General features: G+C 37.3%; 1 protein-coding gene across 1 annotated transcript in view; it reads left to right on the plus strand.

Moving 5' to 3' along the window:
• TTC39C (tetratricopeptide repeat domain 39C) overlaps positions 1–21,866 on the plus strand; it is a 117,968-nt gene that overhangs the window by 34,917 nt on the left and 61,185 nt on the right. Inside the window, 3 exon segments of the mRNA XM_043977314.1 lie at positions 8,493–8,607; positions 17,113–17,461; positions 21,207–21,375. Of these exon segments, the coding sequence (XP_043833249.1) occupies positions 8,493–8,607; positions 17,113–17,461; positions 21,207–21,375 (633 nt within the window).

Below are 21,866 nucleotides of genomic sequence, written 5' to 3' on the forward strand. Positions count from 1 at the left end.
GATAATTTGGCTTAAGAAGTAAGCTTCATGTTTAGAGGTATCTATTCTACTTCCCTTGTACAGTTTTCCAGATGACCCCTAAGTGAGCTAGTTACTAAGGACCGCTAGTTACTTCTCAAAGTCAGCAATTTGGCACTTATGCTGTTGGAAATTAGGGTGGGAAAGATGGTAAAGTTTGCTATTAATTTCTCTCTCATGAAGGCATTTTTAATATTTGGATGGTCTTTATTCTCCAGTTGTCCTTTGACACTTGAAGAATATCTTTGACTAATTACTTTTTTTTTTGGGGGGGTGAGGCAATTCGGGTTAAGTGACTTGCCTAGGGTCACACAGCTAGTAAGTGTCAAGTGTCTGAGGCCAGATTTGAACTCAGGTCCTCCTGAATCCAGGGCTGGTGCTCTATCCACTGCGCCACCTAGCTGCCCTGACTAATTACTCTTAAAAGAACAAAACCTTTTCCACATCCTGAGATTTCACATAGTACATAATTTATGGTTTCAGGAGTACAAGGAAAAAAATAGGAAAGCATTGTCAGGATTTTTTTCAGTCTGTTTGTATTGGTCCATTTAAAAGCACCACAAACTATTACCAAACATCATTTAAGCACTAAAATATTTTCAATGCTGTCACAGTGTGGTTCTTGTTTTCTTTTTTGAAAAAGGATATAATGAGGTAAAGTAATAAAAATGTATATCAACTATAATATATGTTATATAATATAATGTTATATATAACTATAGTACTTTGTAAATTTTTTCAGTAGTTTTTCCTTAGCATCAACATACATTCTTTTTCTATTCTTTTTTTTTTTTGTGGGGCAGTGAGGGTTAAGTGACTTGCCCAGAGTCACACAGCTAGTGTCAAGTGGCTGAGGCTGGATTTGAACTCAGGTCCCCCTGAATCCAGGGCCAGTGCTTTATCCACTGCGCCACCTAGCTGCCCCAACATACATTCTTTTAAAAGAAGTCTTATTTATTATCCAGTTTCGAGTATAATGTCTTGCACAAAATAGGTATTTAACATTTGTTGAATTGAATTTTTAGCATGCATTTGGAACTTTGTTTTCTTAATGCTATTTTACTTTTTTTTTTTTTGGTAAGGCAATTGGGGTTAAGTGACTTGCCCAGGGTCACACAGCTAGTGTCAAGTGTCTAAGGCTGGATTTGAACTCAGGTCTTCCTGAATCCAGGGCCAGTGCTCTATCCCCTGCGTCACCTAGCTGCCCCCTATTGCTATTTTAAATATACTTGTAGGATATGAGTTGAAGTGTTGACATATTTTTAAAAGATATTGTGGAATTCTTATCATAAGTTACTAAATTTTATTTAGCCTTTTCCCTAAAACTATATTCTAGAAACATTTTTAAAATATTTTCACAGAATATTTCTGTGAAAAGTTTGGAAATATCATGACTCTAGTGGTTGATGTTAATCACAGTAGCTAAAATCTGAAAGTTATCTATGGATACTTTGAAACTTTTATGTCCCTCTTTCTTATTACAAGGAATTCTTAAAATTTTATTTTCAACTATCTAAAATTAATAGTAATTTTTACTGTGATCATGATGTTTTTCACTAGTCATTTCTGTAACTACTTAGGTAAGCTCTATTTCATCTTCTTAGAATGACTTTTTTTAGGTAGGGTTCAATGAGAAAAATCATTTAACAAAGACACTTAGAGGTTTGCCAGGATAACTTTATGCTTTCTTGGCAATATGCAGAATCTCTTTGTCATATTTATTTTGTTAAGCCAGTAGACAAACCATTAGTCAAATTCACTCCTATTATTATTCACCTCATAATAGTTTTATCTGAGTTATTTTTCTCTAAGTAGGTTAAAATTTTTTTTAATAGTCCTGTTCCTTTTTAGTTTTGTTTTTCATTTAAATCCTCTGTTCTTAAAGCTTCAAACTCAATTCAGTTTAAGGCAGAGTTTCTTAACCTGCATCTGTGAACCTGCTTTAAAAAATATATATTTTGAATAACTTTCAGTATAATCGATTTCCTTTGTAATCCTGAATATTTTGTTTTATGTATTTAAAAATATTATTCTGAGAAAGGATCCAGATACATAGGTTTTATCAGGTTGCCAAATCTTTCCACAATTTAAAAATGGTAAATAATTCTAACGAATTAGACTTAATGAGAAATGTTGGGGTTTTGGGGGGGTGAGGATTAGAAGGGGTTGTAGTGGAAATTAATTACTGTGTGGCCAAGATTTTGCCTTTTTAGAAAAAATGGAAAAGAATGCCTGTGTCAATGAAATCACTTAAAAAAAAACCCCACCAAATTGCCATTTAGTACATTTGATCACAGAAGAGATAAACATCAGAATGAAATTGCCCTCATTTCTGTGAATGAAGCTTAGCTTAGCTTCCCTTCCCCCCTACCACCACCCCTGCATTCTCTTTATAAACTCTGCTCTCCTGAAGGTATTCAATGGCCTTCATTAGGACAGAAATCTGTGAGCTTTTCATTTTATGACTTTTGTTAGTATCTCAGTTCTCTTATCCTCCACACAGGATGGTTGTAAGGATAACATGGAGATAGATGACTAAGATAAAACACTAGTCATGTTTGATATTGTTATCATTAGGATCTTAAGTTTCAGTGGTGTACACACTTTTAATAACTTTACAGGTTTTAGCCCTTTCATGCCTTTGTAGATGGTTCGAAGTGCCATGGCCAAAAGAAAATTGATCACATGGTACTTAAGCCTTGCCAGACTTACCTAGGTTGAGTCACTGACTCAACAAACACTCTTGACCTGCATTTAAAAACATGATACAAAAAAGGTTATGAAATTTTGATCTCGACTTTAAGCAAAGCCTTTACAACTTGGTATAATAACTACTTGGGCTTTCCAAGGTTAGCACTTAGTATCTGTTTCTCCACCCCATGCCATAAAGAAGCATAGGAATAAGACTTTATTTCTTTCTATCTATCTATCTATCTGTCTATCTATCTATCTATCTATCTATCTATCTATCTATCTATCTATCTATCTATCTATCTATCTATCCAAAGATTTTATTTTTATGTAGCTTTAAAAGCCAAATTTAATTTGATACATGGGAGGAGAGGTATTAGGCTTTGACCCATACATATACACATATTGCCTACCATATTCAAAATGCTGTGAATATTGATGAGGGGATATGGAAGTAAAGTGGAAACACCTTATATTCTACTGGGAGGAACAGGATGTTGAATAGGAAAATTGACACTTTCATACTTAGGATCTGTTATTTCCTTGGTATCTATACTCCTTCCTATGTAATTCTTGTCCATGTTTTCTATACATTTTCCATAATGGAAAGCCATGAGCAGCACTTGGAGAATAGGTGTTGGAGCAAGCAGGGATCATTGTGTAATTATAGAATTGTATAAAATTGCTTGGTAATTTCTCAAATGTAATCCATTCCAAATTCCCCCAGTTCTAAGGCTTGGCTTACTGTCCATCTGTATCATCTTTTCAAAATATGTATCACAAAACCACAGAATTGGAAAGGACTCTGTCACCTAGCTCAAGGCTTCTAATGATGATGAAATTCGCTACCTCCCAAATCACCTACTCAACTTTTTAGGAATCTTTTCCCAAATGACTTCTGCTTTTGTGTAACTTTAAGTACACTGGTCCTATTTCTATTTTCAGAGAAAGAAACTACTTCTTTTGTGTGTGTATGTGTGTGTGTGTGGGGGGAGGGTTGTGGAGCAATGGGGGTTAAGTGACTCGCCCAAGGTCACACAGCTAGTAAGTGTCAAGTGTCTGAGGCTGGATTTGAACTCAGGTACTCCTGAATCCAGGGCCAGTGCTTTATCCACTTTGCCACCTAGCTGCCCCCCGAAAGAAAGTACTTCTAATCTATCTTCCCCATGCTAGTCATTCAAGCACTTAATTCATTTATATTCAACAAATGTTTATCACTTGCCAAGCTGAGTGCTAGGTACCAAGAATATATATAAAGACAAAAACCCAAGCCAGAGACTGCCCTCAGAGAACTTGAATTTTACTGTACTAAGTATGGTTCATCCAAAGGTCTTCCATACTGAACCAGTACTGAAGAATTTCATTCCCAGAGCTGTCCTGTTTCAAAAACACTGATTTTAATTTCATTTCCTATATTTCTGAAAAAAGCCTTTTCCAGCAACGCTCCAGAAGTAGGTGAGGCTAGAATTATACTGCTGTCACCCTTCGTGCCATTAACACTTCATGAGAATGTGAAATTCATTTGAAGGGGAAAATAGACATCATCCCCCTGGATTCAGCATTTCTCTGTGTTTCATTTCTTTAGGTTCTTCAGCTTATTATCTGAAAATAAACATGGTTTCCACTCTCCTAACAGTTTTTGTGGCCTTCTTTTAGACACTCCCAAGACTGTCAGTATTCTTCTTAAAATTCAACAGGCAGAACGAAAATCACTTTTCCATGTATGATCTCACAAGGGCAGACTACAGCGGGACTTTGCCTCCCTTTACCAGGCCATCAGAACTCCTTCATCTTTTTCACACCATATCTGTTAATGTAGCCATACTTCACCTATTCTGTATTTGTACTTTTGATTTTTTTGAATCAGAGTATAGTCTTTACATTTATTCAGATTTAAAATTTATTAACTACAGGGTGGGCCAAAAGTCAAAAAAGGCTCTGATGTTTTAATAACTTTTTGAAAATTATTTTTTCTTTATTTCCTACATGTATATGTATGTGTATTTCTTATAATGTGTATGATGTTATGGTATTATAAATTAAAAACTAAAAATAAAGGAGTTATTAAATATTGAAACCCCTTCATGACTTTTGGCCTACCCTGTACTATGTGCAAAGCAGTATGCTAGACACTGGTGATACAAAGACAAAAATGAAATTTAAAAGTCTTTATCTCAAAGGGCCTACATTCCGCTGGGACCATGAATGCATGAAAGTGTAACATGTTGTTTGAGAAGGGAGAAAGCACTAGCAGCTGTGGGGTACCAGGAAAGGCTTTGCCAAGGAGGTGGTACCTCATCTAAGCCTGGAAGTAAGAAGAGGATTTTGAAGGTTAGGAGACAAGATCACTATGGTGTATAGGAAGAAGGAAAAGTATGGCCCAGGGCAGTGCATGGTGGGAATTGGATGGTGATTTAGCAAAGGAGACCAAAGAAGGATCAGTCATACAACTAGAAGGAGAACCCATAAAGAGCAGTATCATGGAAGCCAAGGGAAGAGAGAATTTCCAGGATTAGATGGTGATCAATGGTATAAAAAATTGCAAAGGATAAAGACTGAGGAGAAAAAAAAATCAAATTTAGCAGTTGAAATTATTAGTAATCATTGAAAAAGCTATTATCTTTATTAAATTTCATTTTCTTCCATTCTATAAATCATTTGGGTCTATCAAAGCTTGAATATATGTAGTGCTTTACAGTTTTAGTAACTAGGTAATATGAGTATTTTCACCCCCATTTTATAGATTTAGATACTGAGGCTTAGGACTTAGGATTTTCCCCAAATCACCTAATTAATAATTGACAGAGTCAAGACTTGAACTGAGGTCATCTGATTCCTAGTTTAGTACTCTTTCCATTATACTAGTCTAAAGGAATGTGGCAAGTTGTTAATTGTTGAATAAAGTTCACTTTTTAAGAGTAGCAACATTTTAATGTTTTCAGACATTTTAAAAATGGTGTGATTTTTATCACCTTCATACGATTGAGTTCTGCTGTCATCACTACAGAAACACAAGGATGCCGTAAGTTCAAGAGGCATTTTTATGGTTTTGTTTTGTTTTTGCAGGGCATTGAGGGTTAAGTGACTTGCCCGAGGTCACACAACTAGTAAGTGTCAAGCGTCTGTGGCAGAATTTGAACTCAGGTCCTCCTGACTCCAGGGCTGGTGCTTTACCCACTGTGCCACTTAGCTACCCCCTTGAGAGGCATTTAAAAAAAATTTTGTCCATCTCATGAGTTGCTGTAGCAAAAAAATAAATAAATAAAAATGTATCACTTCCCTAGTGACTAGTCTCCTGGTTATGAGCCTTACTTAGCAAGATGGCTCTGAGAACCAGCTGGGCTCATGATCAAAAGCTTTTTAAGTATCATAAACTACTACAGCATGAGTTCCTGACCTCTCCTGGCACAAACCTTCAAGAATCCAGGTCAAGGCCACAACAAAATGAGTCATCAAAAGAGGATTATTTGGGGGAGAAGCAAATCTTGATGTCTTTTAAAATTCAGTGTCTGATGGCTAACTTTTATTTTGTCAGACAGACTCCTCACATCCTGTCTTATGATAGCTAAAAACCACAGACAGAAGAAAAAGCCTTGCACACTGCAGCAGGAATTAGTAACAGTTCCCACCCCCCATATTAGAGGGTGGGTGACAACAAAGAGGGGACTGTTACCTCCACTCTTTTTTCTTTTTATTATAGGGCATTTTGAGGGGTGCTGGGCAGAACCCAAATGTCCATAGACAGTGAAGTTTGGGGTTGGGTTGGGTTGGGTTTTTACAAAACAGTTTGTTAAAAAATTACTTTGCTTCTACTTTGTGGTCACTGTGCTGGGTCCTTGAGTCCTTTTCTCCTGCTATTCCACCACAGTCGGTATGGTTAAAGGTACAGGGCAGTCTCTCCAAGAAGCAAAATTGAGCCTAAAGCTTGGGTTTCTTCCTTACTTGCCCTTCTAAGTCTAAGCTTAGGGAGAGGGGAGGGCCCATTAGTATTTTTGGTGGTGGTCCCAAGAAACTATTAGTTAAAGAAACAGAGAAAAGAGAAAAACTGATAGAGTCTCTGGGAATAGAAGGACAAGAAGGGAATATTTGTCATACCAGCTATTTTCATCATTAACCCCTATCTCTCATGTCCCATCAGAAAAACATAATAAGATGATGCTTAACATAGAAACGAGAAGTTTAGGAATTGTTCACAAATTCCTATTTCAGCCTTACCTGTGTTAGCTAGGTTTAAATTTCATTAGACAAGCTTTAATGTCCCATATTTAGTTGCAAACTGTAGACCACATCTTGTTTTCATCTTTAGAAAATAATATCCCTCCTCCCACACCACTCCAAGCGTGTTTGCTGTGAAAGGAAGGCAGCTAAGAGGTAGAATAATTAGAGCACTGGGGCCTGGAGTCAGGGAGACTCAGGATGCTTCTGATCTTGAGCTATGCAGCTGACCTCTGTTTGCCTTCTTTTTTTCATCTGTAAAATGGGGACAATAATAGCACCCACTTTGAAGGATCGTTGGAAGGAACAAATGAGATGCCATTCATAAAGCCCTAAGCACAGTGGCTGGCACATGGTACTATACAAATCCTACCTCTTATTACTATTCTTATGGTTGCTAATACACAGACATTTATAGTGCTTTAGGATTTGTAAAACACTTAATGTATATCATTTGATCCTCACAACGACCTGGAGAGGTAGATGCTATTATCATTCCCATTCTACAGATGAGGAAACTGAGGCTGAGAGCCATTAAATGACTTGCTCATATTCACACAGCTCTTCAGTGTCTTAGACAGCATTTGAACTCAGTTCTTCCTAACTACAGTTTCAGCATTCTGTCTACTATATTACTTAGCGTTACCTTTTAACTTTAGTAAATCTCTCCCAGTAATATAGTAGATAGAATGCTGATATAGATCAAAGTTTTAGGTGCCCTTTCCTCCCTCCCCCCACCTTCCTAAAAGTACATAGTGGAGAGGGGGTGAATTTTACTTTCGACTAAACAGTCATTTCCCTTTGTGGGTTCTCCAAAGCTTATTTTTAAGGCTCAGCTGAGTGTTTTTTTTCTTTTATCAATCATCCATTAGATTCCTAGGTATTTCCACCCCCAATTCACATACTTTCCAACCTCTTATCTACCATGAGCCAGGTTACTGTGGGATAAAAATCTAACTTTAGTATAAGCCTAAAGAAAACATAATTAGGGTGGCAAATATATTAACTTTTAGATTCTTGTTATTTTAATTTGTACCACCATTTCCCTCTATTAGCTCTGCATAAATGATAATTGACTAGCAAAAAAGTAAAGAAACTGAAAACTGCAAAATTAGAAGGATCAACCTTTACCCCAAAGAAGAGATGTAATAAACAGCACTACTCCCCTTCTTTGAGAGGTGGGGGATTTGGAACACTGGAAAAATAATAAAAAACAAAGTGATAAAAATTTATTCTTATCAACAAGGTAAAGAAAGATATGCAGACTTGAACAGGTTCTTAAAATTCCCCTTTAGTTACATAATGTTTTAAGATATTTCCTTCTAATTTTATAAATTTGGATAAATATTCTATAGGCAACACTCTTAAAATAACAAGTCATATCAAAGGAGCTGTAAAACACTGTTAAATTATGACACATTTTTGAGCAATTATGTTTCACAGTTCTAATTTTGGAATTGTTTCATTCAAGGAAAAGAAAAGATATCTTAAAAAAGAGTAGTACATAGGATTGCTAATTCGATGTTTTATTATGACATTTCCTTTCCTTTTTTGCATTTTCGAAACAGGTTGATGCCCGAAAATCTGCACCATCTATGATTGATCGACTTCAGAGGCAAATAATTATAGCAGACTGTCAGGTTTACTTGGCTGTACTTTCTTTTGTGAAACAAGAGTTGTCAGGTAATTCGGAAACATTTTCAGTGTTTTACCCCATTTCATTGGGTAGATTATCAGTAGTATTCTGCTTTTTTAGAAGGCCTTATATTTCAGCCTCTGAAAATATAGGGTATGAGTTGCTTCTTATTGTTACTTACCACTTAAGAAAGGTAAACCAAACACAGTGAGCAAATACTTGACAAAATAGTAGTAGTAGTAGTAGTAGTTGTTTGTCTCTGCTTCATCCTGTTGTCTCAGCGGTGTTTAGACAGTCCCTTCATATTGGTGATGAAAGTGAAGACAGACATTATTTTCTGTTGCATACTTCCTTTTTGTCTGGGAACCAGTGTGGTGTCCTGAACCTTAAAATGAGAAATTACTGGTTTGAGCTCTGTCTTCAGATTTGCAGATTTTGAAGGCTGAAAAAAAGACATTACTAATAATTTAGTTTCCATGAATGAAGAAGAGTTTTATCTTCCTTCATTTAAAAAATGTAAACACATCTCTCTTTTTTTTTTTTTGGTTTGGTTATAGAAAAGTTCTATGTACTTCTTCCCTTGAATCATCCAAGAGTATCTGATTTCCTAAGCAGAAAGTAATGTCTAAATTTAGCAAAATAAACTGCTTTTTCAGATATTCATTGTCAAGAGTTTGTCCAATACTTCTAGTAAAAACCTATCCCATAAATAGGCAAATCTTCGAGGAAAAAAATCCAAAACTAAATTTAATTTTAAAGTTGTGAAGGATATTTTGTTACTTAGTTGAGATACAAACTTTCCTCTTCATACAACATTCTGAAGTCATTTTTTTTTTTAAATATATGAGGTATTTTATTGAAGTCATTTTCATACGGTATTAGAAAAATTTTTTGGTTTCCAAATGGGCCAAGCTAAATTAAATTTGCTTTTTTCTTGAATTCTAATATGTTACTTCAATAAGACTTTGACATTTCACTGACGTGGATGCAACCTACCCATGTTAGATCTTTCCATTTTCATCATCTCAAATCTTTTCTAGTAACTTAATAACATGGACGTTGAATGTTTGTCTGGTGAAGGGCCTACAATTCAAAAGACACTGGTGATGAACTGGGCTGCAAAAAGGGAATAGTAAAATAATATTTTTTTAAGTTAATCGTTTTGAAGAACTGTGAATGACTTAACTATTCTCAGCAATACAGTGATCCAAGACAATCCCCAAAGATTAATTATGAAGCATACTATCCACCTGCAAAGAAACAACTGATATTGATTGAACAGACTGGAACATGCTGGTTTTTACTTCCTTTTATTTTTTTCTTTTATTCAAGTTTTCTTATACAAAATGACTAATATGATAATGTCTTACATAATTGCACTGTATAACTTGTATCTTATTGCTTACTGCCTCAGGGAGGGGAGAAGGGAAGAAGAAGAGGAGGGATAAAATTTGGAACTCAAAACTTTAAATAAAAACATTTATTGTTTTAAAAAAATTAATCATTTTCCTTTACCCACTAATATGCACCAGAAATGAAAGAGTAATAGAGTTTATCTGGAATTCTTTGTTCAATAACAGGAGACCAAAGGCGTCTTCTGTAGGGATCTCATACTATTGTTATAAGCCTTCCTTATGATACTTAAAAGCCTCTTGGAAAGAAAGCTACTTTTAGACAAAAGTTGAGGCATGAGTTAATTATTTCGTCAATTCTTGTTTTTTGCAGGATCAGTTCATTTGAGTTATATTTAGTCTTTGCTGTTTTGACAATGTACCTACCTGGTTCTTTCTGCAGCGAAACAACCTCGTATGGATGTTGAAATGAAATTGTGACAGACAAGACATTCTCAGATTCCAACAGAAATAGCTTTTTGCTGAGTAGCTTCACATATATTTCAAGGCAGCATTATATAAAATAGAAATGTGCTTAACTTGCCTTTTCAGTAGCCCACTGGGCTACCATCTTATTTTCTTCTGTGTCGATTTTGCATTTGGGGATTTTTTTCTAGGTTTTTTGAATGGACATTTTTCCTATGAGAAGTAGTCTTCCTGGGCATGGCAGTATTCAGGTTTTGGTTATAGGTGTTCCTCTCTTCTCTCTAGAGGGGCGTGCAAGCTAGGGAGGCATGGAGACATGTTCCCAGCCTTCCTGGATCAGGTGACTTGGCCACCAGGCAAGGACATGAGCAGTAGGTAGTGAGATAAGAGGACTGTATGACCAGAAAAGTAGTCATAATATCCACTCACATTTTTGTATGTTATATTTTAAAAGGTTTTTATAACAACCTTGTGGGCTTACAGAGAAGTGATGTATTCATTATTATCATTCTCATTGCCCGAGATCATGCAGCTCAGTTGTTTTTGTTTTTCATTCAGGAGAGATGGAAACCTCCCACCCCTGAATGAAAAACAAATACAAAATAGAAACATAAAATCTGGTGACTTTGAATGAGTGGCCTTACATCTCCTATGGTTCCTTGGCCCTTGGGGAAGAGTCAGGCTCTGGTGTATGAGGACGGTTATGGGATATGACTCTACCACTTGGAATCAGACTGTTAGGAGACCCAGGCCCTACCCCTGTGGGGGCATGAGGAGGGTATGGGTGATGAACGGGGACTAAGGTGGGAGAATAGAGTGGACAGGCTCTGGAGCTGAAGAGAAAGGCTTATGGTCATGAGGGACAGAGTGAAGCTTGGGAGGCCTGATCCTTAGTCCCCTCTGCACTGTGCCATGCGGGATCTTGGGTGGGAGTGGGTGATTCATGATAGGGAATGGCTCCAGGGAAACCTCTTGTCCAGGGAACATGGAAGACTGTAGGGAAAGAAGTTTATTAACAGCCAGTCAAAAGACCACTTCATCTGCTTGTCCTATAGTGGGTAAAGAGCAACCTGTGTTACTTCTGCCCTGGTGGGATACAAATACAAATAGTATTTGTAAGGTAGGTAGCTGGATGGCTTTCTGGAGACAAAGACCTGAGTTTGAATCCTGCCACAAACACTTAATAACTGTGTGACCCTGGGTAAGTCACTTAATCTTTCTCAGCCTTAGTTTCCTCATCTCTAAAATGGAGATAATAATAGTGTCTTCCCCACAGAGTTGTTGTTTGTTTCCAATGAGATAACATATGTAAAGTGCTTTGCAAGCCCTTAAAGCACTATATAAATGCTAATTATATTATTAATCAATCAATCAATAATCATTTATTAAGTGCCTACTATGTGCCAGGAACTGTGCTAAGGACTGAGGTTATTATTATTAATAATAGTGGTAGTAGGGGCGGCTAGGTGGCGCAGTGGATAAAGCCCCAGCCCTGGATTCAGGAGGACCTGAGTTCAAATCTGGCCTCAGACACTTGATATTTACTAGCTGTGTGACCCTGGATTCAGGAGGACCTGAGTTCAAATCTGGCCTCAGACACTTGATATTTACTAGCTGTGTGACCCTGGATTCAGGAGGACCTGAGTTCAAATCTGGCCTCAGACACTTGATATTTACTAGCTGTGTGACCCTGGGCAAGTCACTTAACCCCCCCATGACCCCGCAAAAATAAATAAATAAATAATAGTGGTAGTAGTAACATCCATCATTCTGCCCCCTCCCCCTGCTCCTCATCCCACTCAATCACCATGAAAATTTACTTTTGGGAAATGTCAGTGTATCTTAGATATGTTTATTTTACAATTAAACCCTCTGCCCATTACCATCAAAGGATCAAAGATCCCTTTGTTGGGGCAGAGACCCCACTCCTGCTTCCTAGCTATTTTGGGCCATAACTTCATTCCAACTAGACAGATTGATGGTTTTCTGCTTGTGCCAATGAGTCATTCGATAGGTGTAGACTTTCAGGAGCTGATTGACTGGATTGTATGTGACATTTCAGGGGGGCATCTCATCATTAAGAGAAGAGAATGAAGGGAGGGAGGAAGAGAGAGAGACTGAGAGGCAGAAACAGAGAGAGACTGAGAAAGACAGACTGAGAGAGACTGAGAGATACAGAGAGAGAGAGACAGAGGCTGAGAGAGAGACTGAGAGACTGGGGGGTGGGGCAGGTTATTGCCTTTTCCTCTTGCTGCTGCTGATGTGTCCTGTGTGACATCATTGACTGCATTGCTGCAGACAACTGGTCGTACTAGTTTTATTCTGTCAGCTGCAGTACTATTGAATATGCAGTACAAACTGAGACTGGTCTGAAGTTCCCTCAGTCTCCATCTGTCTGAACTTTGCTGTGTTGAAAATTTTATAGAATTATAATCATGGAAACAGTACAGTGAGAACGTTATCTTAGCCCCAAATTGTTATTTAGGGACTACACTACCATAAATAATAAGAATAAAATGTTCCTTTAAATGAAAAAAATTATTTTAAATTTCATTGCAACCAGTTCTTTGTCTTAAGTTGCTTAGACCTAAATTTAGGGTTCTGTTTACTAGCCTACACTTGAGAGCAGTAAACTTTTTGGAATTTTAAAATTTTTATGTGTTTTCAAGTAACAAAGAATTGTGATGTCAAATTCTATAATAGGTTATGTTCATTTTATTTTATTTTAAAATGGACTTAAATTTTTTAAAGAGAGCTCTATGAAATTTGCCCATTGGTGAGGTTTTCTTTGATTTGGGGACTAGAATAATATTCCTACTGCTTTTACCCTTGTCCTGGACCTTATTACTTCCAGGCGAAATTATTTTAGCAAATCTCTCCTATCTGACCTCTTTTGTCCCCTTCCATTCTGTCTTGCATGCTGCTGTGAAATTAATTGTCCGTAAACATTCTTTCTGTTACATCCCTCTTCTCTTTAGACACTAGTATCCTTCGTTTTTCTGCTGTGTCAAGAACACACTCCTCTGCCAGGCTTTCAAAATCCTCCATACTCTGGGCCCACCCTTTGTCTAACCTGATTTTTCACTGCTTTCCAACATGTATCCTCTAAACGCCTGGAAGCATGTTCTCTTAACCTGATAACATCATTTATTGGCTCCATGAAAACATAATGTTAAGGAAAATAATATGACAGTGGAGCAGGTGGGTCTGTCAGAAAGGGGATAAGCTGTGGTCCTCTGCATGCTGCCCTCTGGACCTTCTCTACTATGTTCCAAGCTTTTCACCCTGAAGCCTCACAGAATTCACACCTCAGAAGTCCCCTCTTCCCTGAGGCCTCTCCCTCTGATTGGATGTCTCCTCCCAGAACTGCCAGTGACATCATATTTGTAGAGCACTTCCCATAGTGCCTGTCAAGTAGTAAGTGCTTAATAAATGCATATTCCTCTTCCCCTCCTTTTCCATCTAAGGAAGGCATCCAGGCCAACTGTGGCTCCTTCCTCTATAGGCTGCCCTCCAGACTTTTTATACCATGTCTCTTCACCAGACACCTGTGTGTCCCAGTCTCTGTCACCTCCTCTGCTTTTCAGCTCCCTTTTAGGTTTTAGGTATTATCTTCCCCCATTAGAATTGTGATGAAATAATGGGATTTCCCAGATACTCCAAGACCCACCTGGAGATTAATCTAGACTGATTGAATCAAGTGAGAGTGATTGACTGCTGATTAGCCTACTTCAAGTTAACTGGATTGTAATCACACCTGGCTATCCCTTAAGCAGGTATTGTTCTCAGAAGCTAGACTGTGAACTCAACTTGAGAACACCTTCAAAACCAATGGATTTGGATGATGCCAGCCAATCAGCTTGAAGCAGTGTGTAAGGACTGCCTCTGTTCCAGACCTATAAAAAGCTTCCACAATCAGCTCCCTGGAGAGTTCCTGATTAAAGCAGTCTCCTGGAGGAGGACTTGAGGAAGAACCCAACCAGGCTGGAATTCTAGGCTAGATAGACCTTTTCTTAACTCCTTGTGAATACCTGTATGCTTTAATAAATGCTTAATGCCCAAAGACTGGTGCTGAAGCTTCTAATTTAAGGTGATCACACAGTATAGATTTTAAACATCACAGAATATAAGCTTTTTGAGGGCAAGGCTGTTTTTTCTTTCTACTTGTATTTTTATTCTCAACTCTTAGTGTTTAGCATATCATAGGTACTTAATAAACGTTTGTTAAGTTATTGGTAGACTTGGGAGTAGAGAACAAAATCTGGAGCTATCTTAGTAGAGAGCAAGAACTGAGGGGGCCCAGGAGCCTGAATATGTTAGAATGGTTTATGTAAGGTATGGTTATGTCATTGCACACTGTCATGATTTGGGGCATCAACACAACTATGCCAGTGTTTATTGGCAATTTTAGCACTCTGATGTAATTAGTAGTTAATTATTTACTGTTTTGCATTTTTCATTTTTAGTTTCATGTGCATTTGTTTTCTTCCCAGTTGTAAACCCTTTGAGGGCATAAAACTGTTCTTTAAGATCAAAGTGCTGAATGTAGTTTGTATAGTATTCACTCAGCAAATAATTGTTTGGCTAACAATTTTCGGTTTTTATAAATTCTCAGGTTCAAGCATTTTATTTGTGGCTCATCCTTTCATATTTTCAAGCATGTTTTTTCCATGTCAGATTTATTTGTTTTTTATTTGCTTATCTTTTACTACCTTTTAATTAATAATCTTTCTCATCTGTATGTACTTGTAACAATTGCTAGTATTTTGAGATATACTTTCTTTAGATTGCAAAAGTGTTATATTATTTTGGCCAGACTTTTTTTTTTTTTTGCAAGGCAATGGGGGTTAAGTGACTTGCCCAGGTTCACACAGCTAGTAAGTGTCAAGTGTCTGAGGCCAGACTTGAATTCAAGTACTCCTGAATCCAGGGCCAGTGCTTTATCCACTGCGCTACCTAGCCGCCCCCCAGACTTTTTTAAATGTATTTTTATTTGGTGCTTTTATTAAGGAGTAAAAAAATGGAAAAAATAATAAACTAATGCTTTGCAGGCCTATTTATCTCCTTTCTGCTTCTTTCTGGCACACAGAGTACATAAAAGAATATTAGACTTAAAATCAAGAGACCTAGCTTTGAATCCCAGCTCCATCCATTTACTCACAGTGTGACCCTGGGCAAGCAGCTGGACTTCAGTTTTCCTCACCTGGAAAAGTGGGAATAATAATACTTACATTACATGCTTCACAGTGTTGTGAGCAAAGTGCATTTTAAACCTTAAAGTGTTATATAAATTAGAGGTATTTTAAAATAAATTTTCTTCTAAAAAGACTGTCATCTGCCAGTAATATAACTTTTAGGCTGAATGTTTTGTTAATACTGACCCCAACGGGAGACATGATAATCATTGGTTAATGAATTGATATCTCTGAATAAAATACAGCCCTACTTCTCTCATCTGCTCTGTCACCTGAATTCTTTTTTTTTTTAGTCACCTGGATTCCTAATAAAAAACTTCCTGAAACTTTAAAGTTTTTTTTTCTTTTTCTTTTTCTTTTTTTTTGCGAGGCAGTGAGGGTTAAGTGACTTGCCCAGGGTCACACAGCTAGTAAGTGTCAAGTGTCTGAGGCCAGATTTAAACTCAGGTCCTCCTGAATCCAGGGCTGCTGCTTTCTCCACTGTGCCACCTAGCTGCCCCCAACTTGAAAGTATTTTTTAGTCTCTTCTTGCACAGTGCATTGATTTCATCCTTCTCCGTGTGTTTCCAAGTGGTCACAAGTCAGCAGTGTGTAGGTTTTTGAGGCTTACAACTTTGCAGATGAGGAGAGTATATACATTTTGTTCCACAACTGCTGTTGAAATTCCCTACAAATAGATCTTCTTCCGCGAATTTGTGTTATAGAAGCAATGGGAGTAGTCAAACTTTTAAAAAGTCAAATTGTCCTTTTCTTGAATCTACCTGTAAAAATGTTATTAGGGCAAGGGCTCATGTCAAAATCACACTTTGGGGTGGTGTGATGTGTTGTGCACCTGTTTTGTTGTTGCCTTCTTTGTGGCTCATGTTTTGAACTACATGCTGGAATAGTAAAGGATGTAGAAAAAATAGTGGGGGAGCCTTGAAAATAATAGTAGCAGGGTACAGCTAGGCGGCACAGTGGAGAAAGCACCGGCCCTGGATTTGGGAGGACTTGAGTTCAAATTTGACCTCAGACACTTGACACTTGCTAGCTGTGTGACCCTGGGCAAGTCACTTAAACCCTCATTGCCCAGCAAAAAAAGAAAAAGAAAGAAAGAAAAAAATAATAGTAGGAGAATAGCTTATTCCTAGTGCCCTCTTGTCACTGGACATCCTTCTTGGATGGGAGCTCTGTGTGTGACATACATATAGGGAAAAGGTGTGTGTGAAAAGATATTAATATCACAGACTGAAAAAAACCATCAAACAGACAACTTAGATGTTCACCAACAATTTAAATGATCACATATGGAATTGTAAATGTATTTTAATATTTAAATTGAAAAACCTTGGGTAGTCTTCATGGAAATTCATAATCAGTGCCATTCCCTCTTGAAAATTGGCCTGGTTTTCATGTTGGCTGTAAATATGCATTACTGAAAAGTTCTCATAACTGCTCTTATATTCAGAGTATGCTAATTCATACTTTAAAAATTACCATTCTTTAACATGGTAATTTACACTTGTAAAAACCCATTTTTCCCCTTTTTTTTTCCCCTTAGCATACATAAAAGGTGGATGGATCCTTAGAAAAGCCTGGAAAATCTACAACAAGTGCTACGTAGACATCAATGCCCTACAGGAGCTGTATCAGAAAAAGCTAACTGAAGAACCTTCAGATGCTGCAAATGATAATCACGTTGCTGTGGAAGGGCTATCAGAGGAGTCTCTAAATAGACTGAAAGGGGCTGTTAGCTTTGGATATGGACTATTTCATCTCTGTATCTCCATGGTGCCCCCAAACCTCCTCAAAATCATCAACCTGCTGGGTTTTCCTGGAGACCGGTTGCAGGGGCTTTCTTCCTTGATGTATGCAAGTGAAAGTAAGGACATGAAGGCTCCTTTAGCTACGTGAGTAGCTATATTGCAATGCTTTGATAGATATTATAGTGTTGAAAGTAAGTAAACTACAATCCAAGATGAGACTTTAAAGGAAACAGCAGGTAAAACAATCAGTTGTTTGGCACAGTGTGATGCCTTACAAAACTCGTCCCATCACTGATGGCTTTTGTTCTGTTGGAGGATGATACTGTAATATAGAATGTTAGTCAACTGTCCGTGTGCTCTTAAAATTCTAATAAGAACGAAAATGTGCTTTCATTTGGTTAAGTGAAGGAATCATAAAATCAGAGACTTTGAGCTGGAAGCTCAAAAACTCTGGATACCATCTGGATCAGGCCTTCTTAAACTTGTTTTTTTTTGGGCGGGGCAATGGGGGTTAAGTGACTTGCCCAGGGTCACACAGCTAGTAAGTGTCAAGTGTCTGAGACCGGATTTGAACTCAGGTCCTCCTGAATCCAGGGCCGGTGCTTTATCCACTGTGCCACCTAGCTGCCCCCTTCTTAAAATTTTTCCACTCCCGACCCCTTTTCACTCAAGAAAATTTTACACCCCCCCAGTTACATAGGTAATATTATATATTATAGGTTATATATATATAATATAAGCCATATTTTTCATGATCCACAAGTTGGGTTGTGATCCACAGTTTAAGAATCTTTGGTGTAGAGCAACCATTCAATTTACAATTTCAAATGCTTTTTGGAGTCCTACAAATGCTGTGTTTTTGAGATTATCTTCCCTGATTTGGGTTTGAAATTGTGAAAATTCATTATAGATTTTTATATGTTCCTAAGAATCCTGTTCTTATAGAGACTTTAAATGTTTGGAAATCTAATTCTGTGTCACATTAGTCAGTGAGCTGGTGTCATAAGTATGATTGACATTTTACACATCAGTCAAACTCAACCATATTTTGTCCTATCTGTGCAATAATTGGAAACACAACTGCTGGAACAGGTGGGAGGAGAAGCTGCTTCTCTCCAGCTAGAACAAAGGATTATTAGACAAGTTTCTTAATTCCATGGTAGTCACCAGTGACATCATTGAAGGTTGTTGTTGGAAAAATGTCAGTTGATATTAAATAATGATACAAGAGAACTTCTTTCTGGAGTTACACTTTACCCTTACCTGTCAAATGCCTCAGATAAGGTGATGCTTATCAAAGGAGACATTTCCAAATTGTTGCTATAAGTACAGTGCCTTGCTTCTAATAAGTGCTTAATAAATGCTTGTTGACTGTCCAACAGGCAAGGGAATTTTCTCTCTAATTAACGATTCCCATTTATTTACATGGTGTAGTGGATAGAGCTTGCCTCTGACATAGAACTGTCTGTGTGACTCCAGGCAGATCATTTATCCTTTCCATGTTCTATGCAACAGGGAGTTATACTCTTACATCTAGGTAACTCTCTGAGACTATAAGTTGAGAGAAGGGTCTGACCTGCATTGGTAAAGAGAGTTTCCGCCTAGGCCAGTGAAATCATCCCTATTCCATTATTATTTGAAAAGTATCTACCAGTACAGTCCTGTGAAAATGAGAGGAACAATAGACTTTCTTTCATTCACCAAATTTGAGTTGGAAGGAACCTTAGCAGTCTTCTAGCCCGCCCCATACCTGCAAGGATTCCCTGCTATCGCTTGCCTTACAAGTGACTATCCTGGGGCAGCTAGGTGGCGCAGTGGATAGAGCACCGGCCCTGGAGTCAGGAGTACCTGAGTTCAGGTCCAGCCTCAGACACTTAACACTTACTAGCTGTGTGACCCTGGGCAAGTCACTTAACCCCAATTGCCTCACTAAAAAAACAAACAAAAAAACCAAAAAAAACCCAAGTGATTATCCTGCCTCTGCTTCAGAACCTCCACGGAGGAGGAACCTGCTGCCTCTGAGGCAGCCCAGTTCACTTTTGGATAACCTTACTGGTTCAGTTTTTGCTGACATGAAGGCTAGAATCTCTTTGTAACTTCCAACCATTGCTTCTGGTTCTTACCTCCAGGCTTAGCTAGGGAGAGTGTGATTCCCTTTCTACTTGACAGACCATCAGATGCTTGAATGGAGCTAACACATGCCTCAAATATTTTTTCTCTAGATTAACATCCCCAGTTCTTATGCCTGATCTTTATATGACATGAACTCAATGCCCTTCACTATCTTGGTTGCTCTCCAACAAGACAATGTCCTTCCTAAACTGAGAATTGAGCACGGCATTCCAAATGTGACCCAATGAGGGCAGAATACAGGGGGTACCTTCCTATTGGTGGAAGCTATGCAGCTCAAAATGGCACTTGCTCTTTTGGCCTGCCCTCAGGCCAGTGTCATGTAGACCCTATTGATTTTGAAGTTTTAATGAACTCATCCTATCCCATATCTCAGTCCTTTGCATTGATTGAATAAACAAGCTCATAGCATAAAAAGAATCACCAGGGAGATACTTGTTCTTCCTAAGAGAACAGACTAAACCTTTTAGAATTTCATGGAAAGTGGAAAGATCACTGAACTTAGAGTGAGAAGACTTAAATCAAGTCCTAGCCCCACCATTGAACTACCTGTATAACCATTAACCTCTGTGTCATAGTTTCTCTGTTGGTTCAATGGGGATACTAATGCTTGCACTACCTACCTCCCACTATTGTTGTGAGGAAAGTGTTTTATGAAATATAAAGTACTATAGAAATGTGACCTGTTACTGAAGGTGCTCATTTGCCTACAGTGGCCATACCAGTTATTCATCATTTTTATTTATTCATTCAAACAGATATTTTGTCAGATTATGTTGTGAGGAGAATTCCTTATAAGAAATAAAATAACAGTTCTTTTAACAATCTATAAGTCACATTGGCTCTTTCAGTCTCAGGTAGTAATTTTACTGAGTTTTTAAAGGCTTATTATATTATAATCATCCATTCCAATCAATAGGTGTCATTTATGATTAAATTTTAGAACAGTGAGGAAAAAGTTCTAATTTTTTTCAAATCGTTTTGGCTATGTTAATTCGATCTGTTGTAATTTAAGGCTGTAGTTTTTTTTCAATTATTAATGGTAGGTTCTGAGGTCTATGCCACTAACCTTTGTAAATTATATCTATTAACATCTATTAGTTTGTGTCAAAATATATCTGTTTATACACCATAAGTATAATTTACTGTCTCTGTTGTGAAGAAGGCAAATGATATTTACCACTGGAAAAAGTGGTAAATCTCTTATTTAAAGGGGCTAAAAGTATATAGGATCTTAGACTTAGAGTTGGACAGGACCTCAGAGGCTCTCCAGTCCAACTGCCACATTGTATAGTTGTGAAAACAGGCCTGTGGGGAAGTGTTAAAAGATTTTAATTTGTGCATTGATTTTTTTCCATTTACATCACACTTTTGTTTGCATTCAATTTACGAGTAAATAATTGTTTGAATTTTAACTAGTTGTTTGACTTGACTCTCTAGCTATCCTTTTTAAATGACCTAGGAAATGGAAAATCTATTACTTTTTTAAAAATTAGTCATCTGATTGCAGAGTAGACTGCTTTTTATCTTGTTCTTATCTCTTTAACTGAGATTTTTAAGAGTATTGACATAGCTAAAATACATGAAAAGATATTCTTTTTACTTCTAGAGGATATAAATCCAGATTTGGGTCAAAACGATGTTTAGAATGTGCTAATTGAAAGGTGTTTGGGGCATACAGGATATGTGCTCTTAAAAATAAAGACTAAAAAGACCGGTGAAATTGTTTTCTTAACTTCAATGTTCTAATTTTCTTTAGATTAGCTCTCCTGTGGTATCACACTGTAGTTCGTCCTTTCTTTGCCTTGGATGGCAGTGATAACAAGGCAGGCTTGGATGAAGCTAAGGAGATTCTTCTGAAGAAAGAAGCTGCTTATCCAAATTCTTCCCTGTTTATGTTCTTCAAGGGACGAATACAGAGATTAGAGGTAAAATATATCTGATTTTTTAAAAAGAAGAATATTCATCATGTCATAGTAATTTCAGTAGGGGCATTACAAAACAATGTCAACTTGAATTACATGCCTTTTTGTTAAAATTCCTACAGAGTAATCTTTTCATCATTGTCCGTGGGTAAGTTTTCAGATAATATTCCTTATTCTACAAAGTGAACCAGAAGTATCATGGAGGGGAATCTTCTTTTTTGTCCTCTTATGGCATTATTGCCAGTAAAGAAAATGGCAGGAATATCCAATTTATTTCCTTTTTCAGGTGAAGGAGGTATGATACAAGATAAATGCATTTTAAGCTTAAGAGAGAGAAAATTTGGAATTTGGGAGTCACTCCTCACAGTCTCAGTTTCCTCATCCAATCAATCAACAGATATTTATTAAACAATTGCTTAATAATTTGTTAATAATTTATTAAACAATTATTTAATCAATCAGACACTGTGCCAGGGCTAGAGATACAAAAAGTA

Source organism: Dromiciops gliroides, chromosome 1 (assembly GCF_019393635.1).
Source record: "Dromiciops gliroides isolate mDroGli1 chromosome 1, mDroGli1.pri, whole genome shotgun sequence".
Taxonomy (NCBI): Eukaryota; Metazoa; Chordata; class Mammalia; order Microbiotheria; family Microbiotheriidae; genus Dromiciops; species Dromiciops gliroides.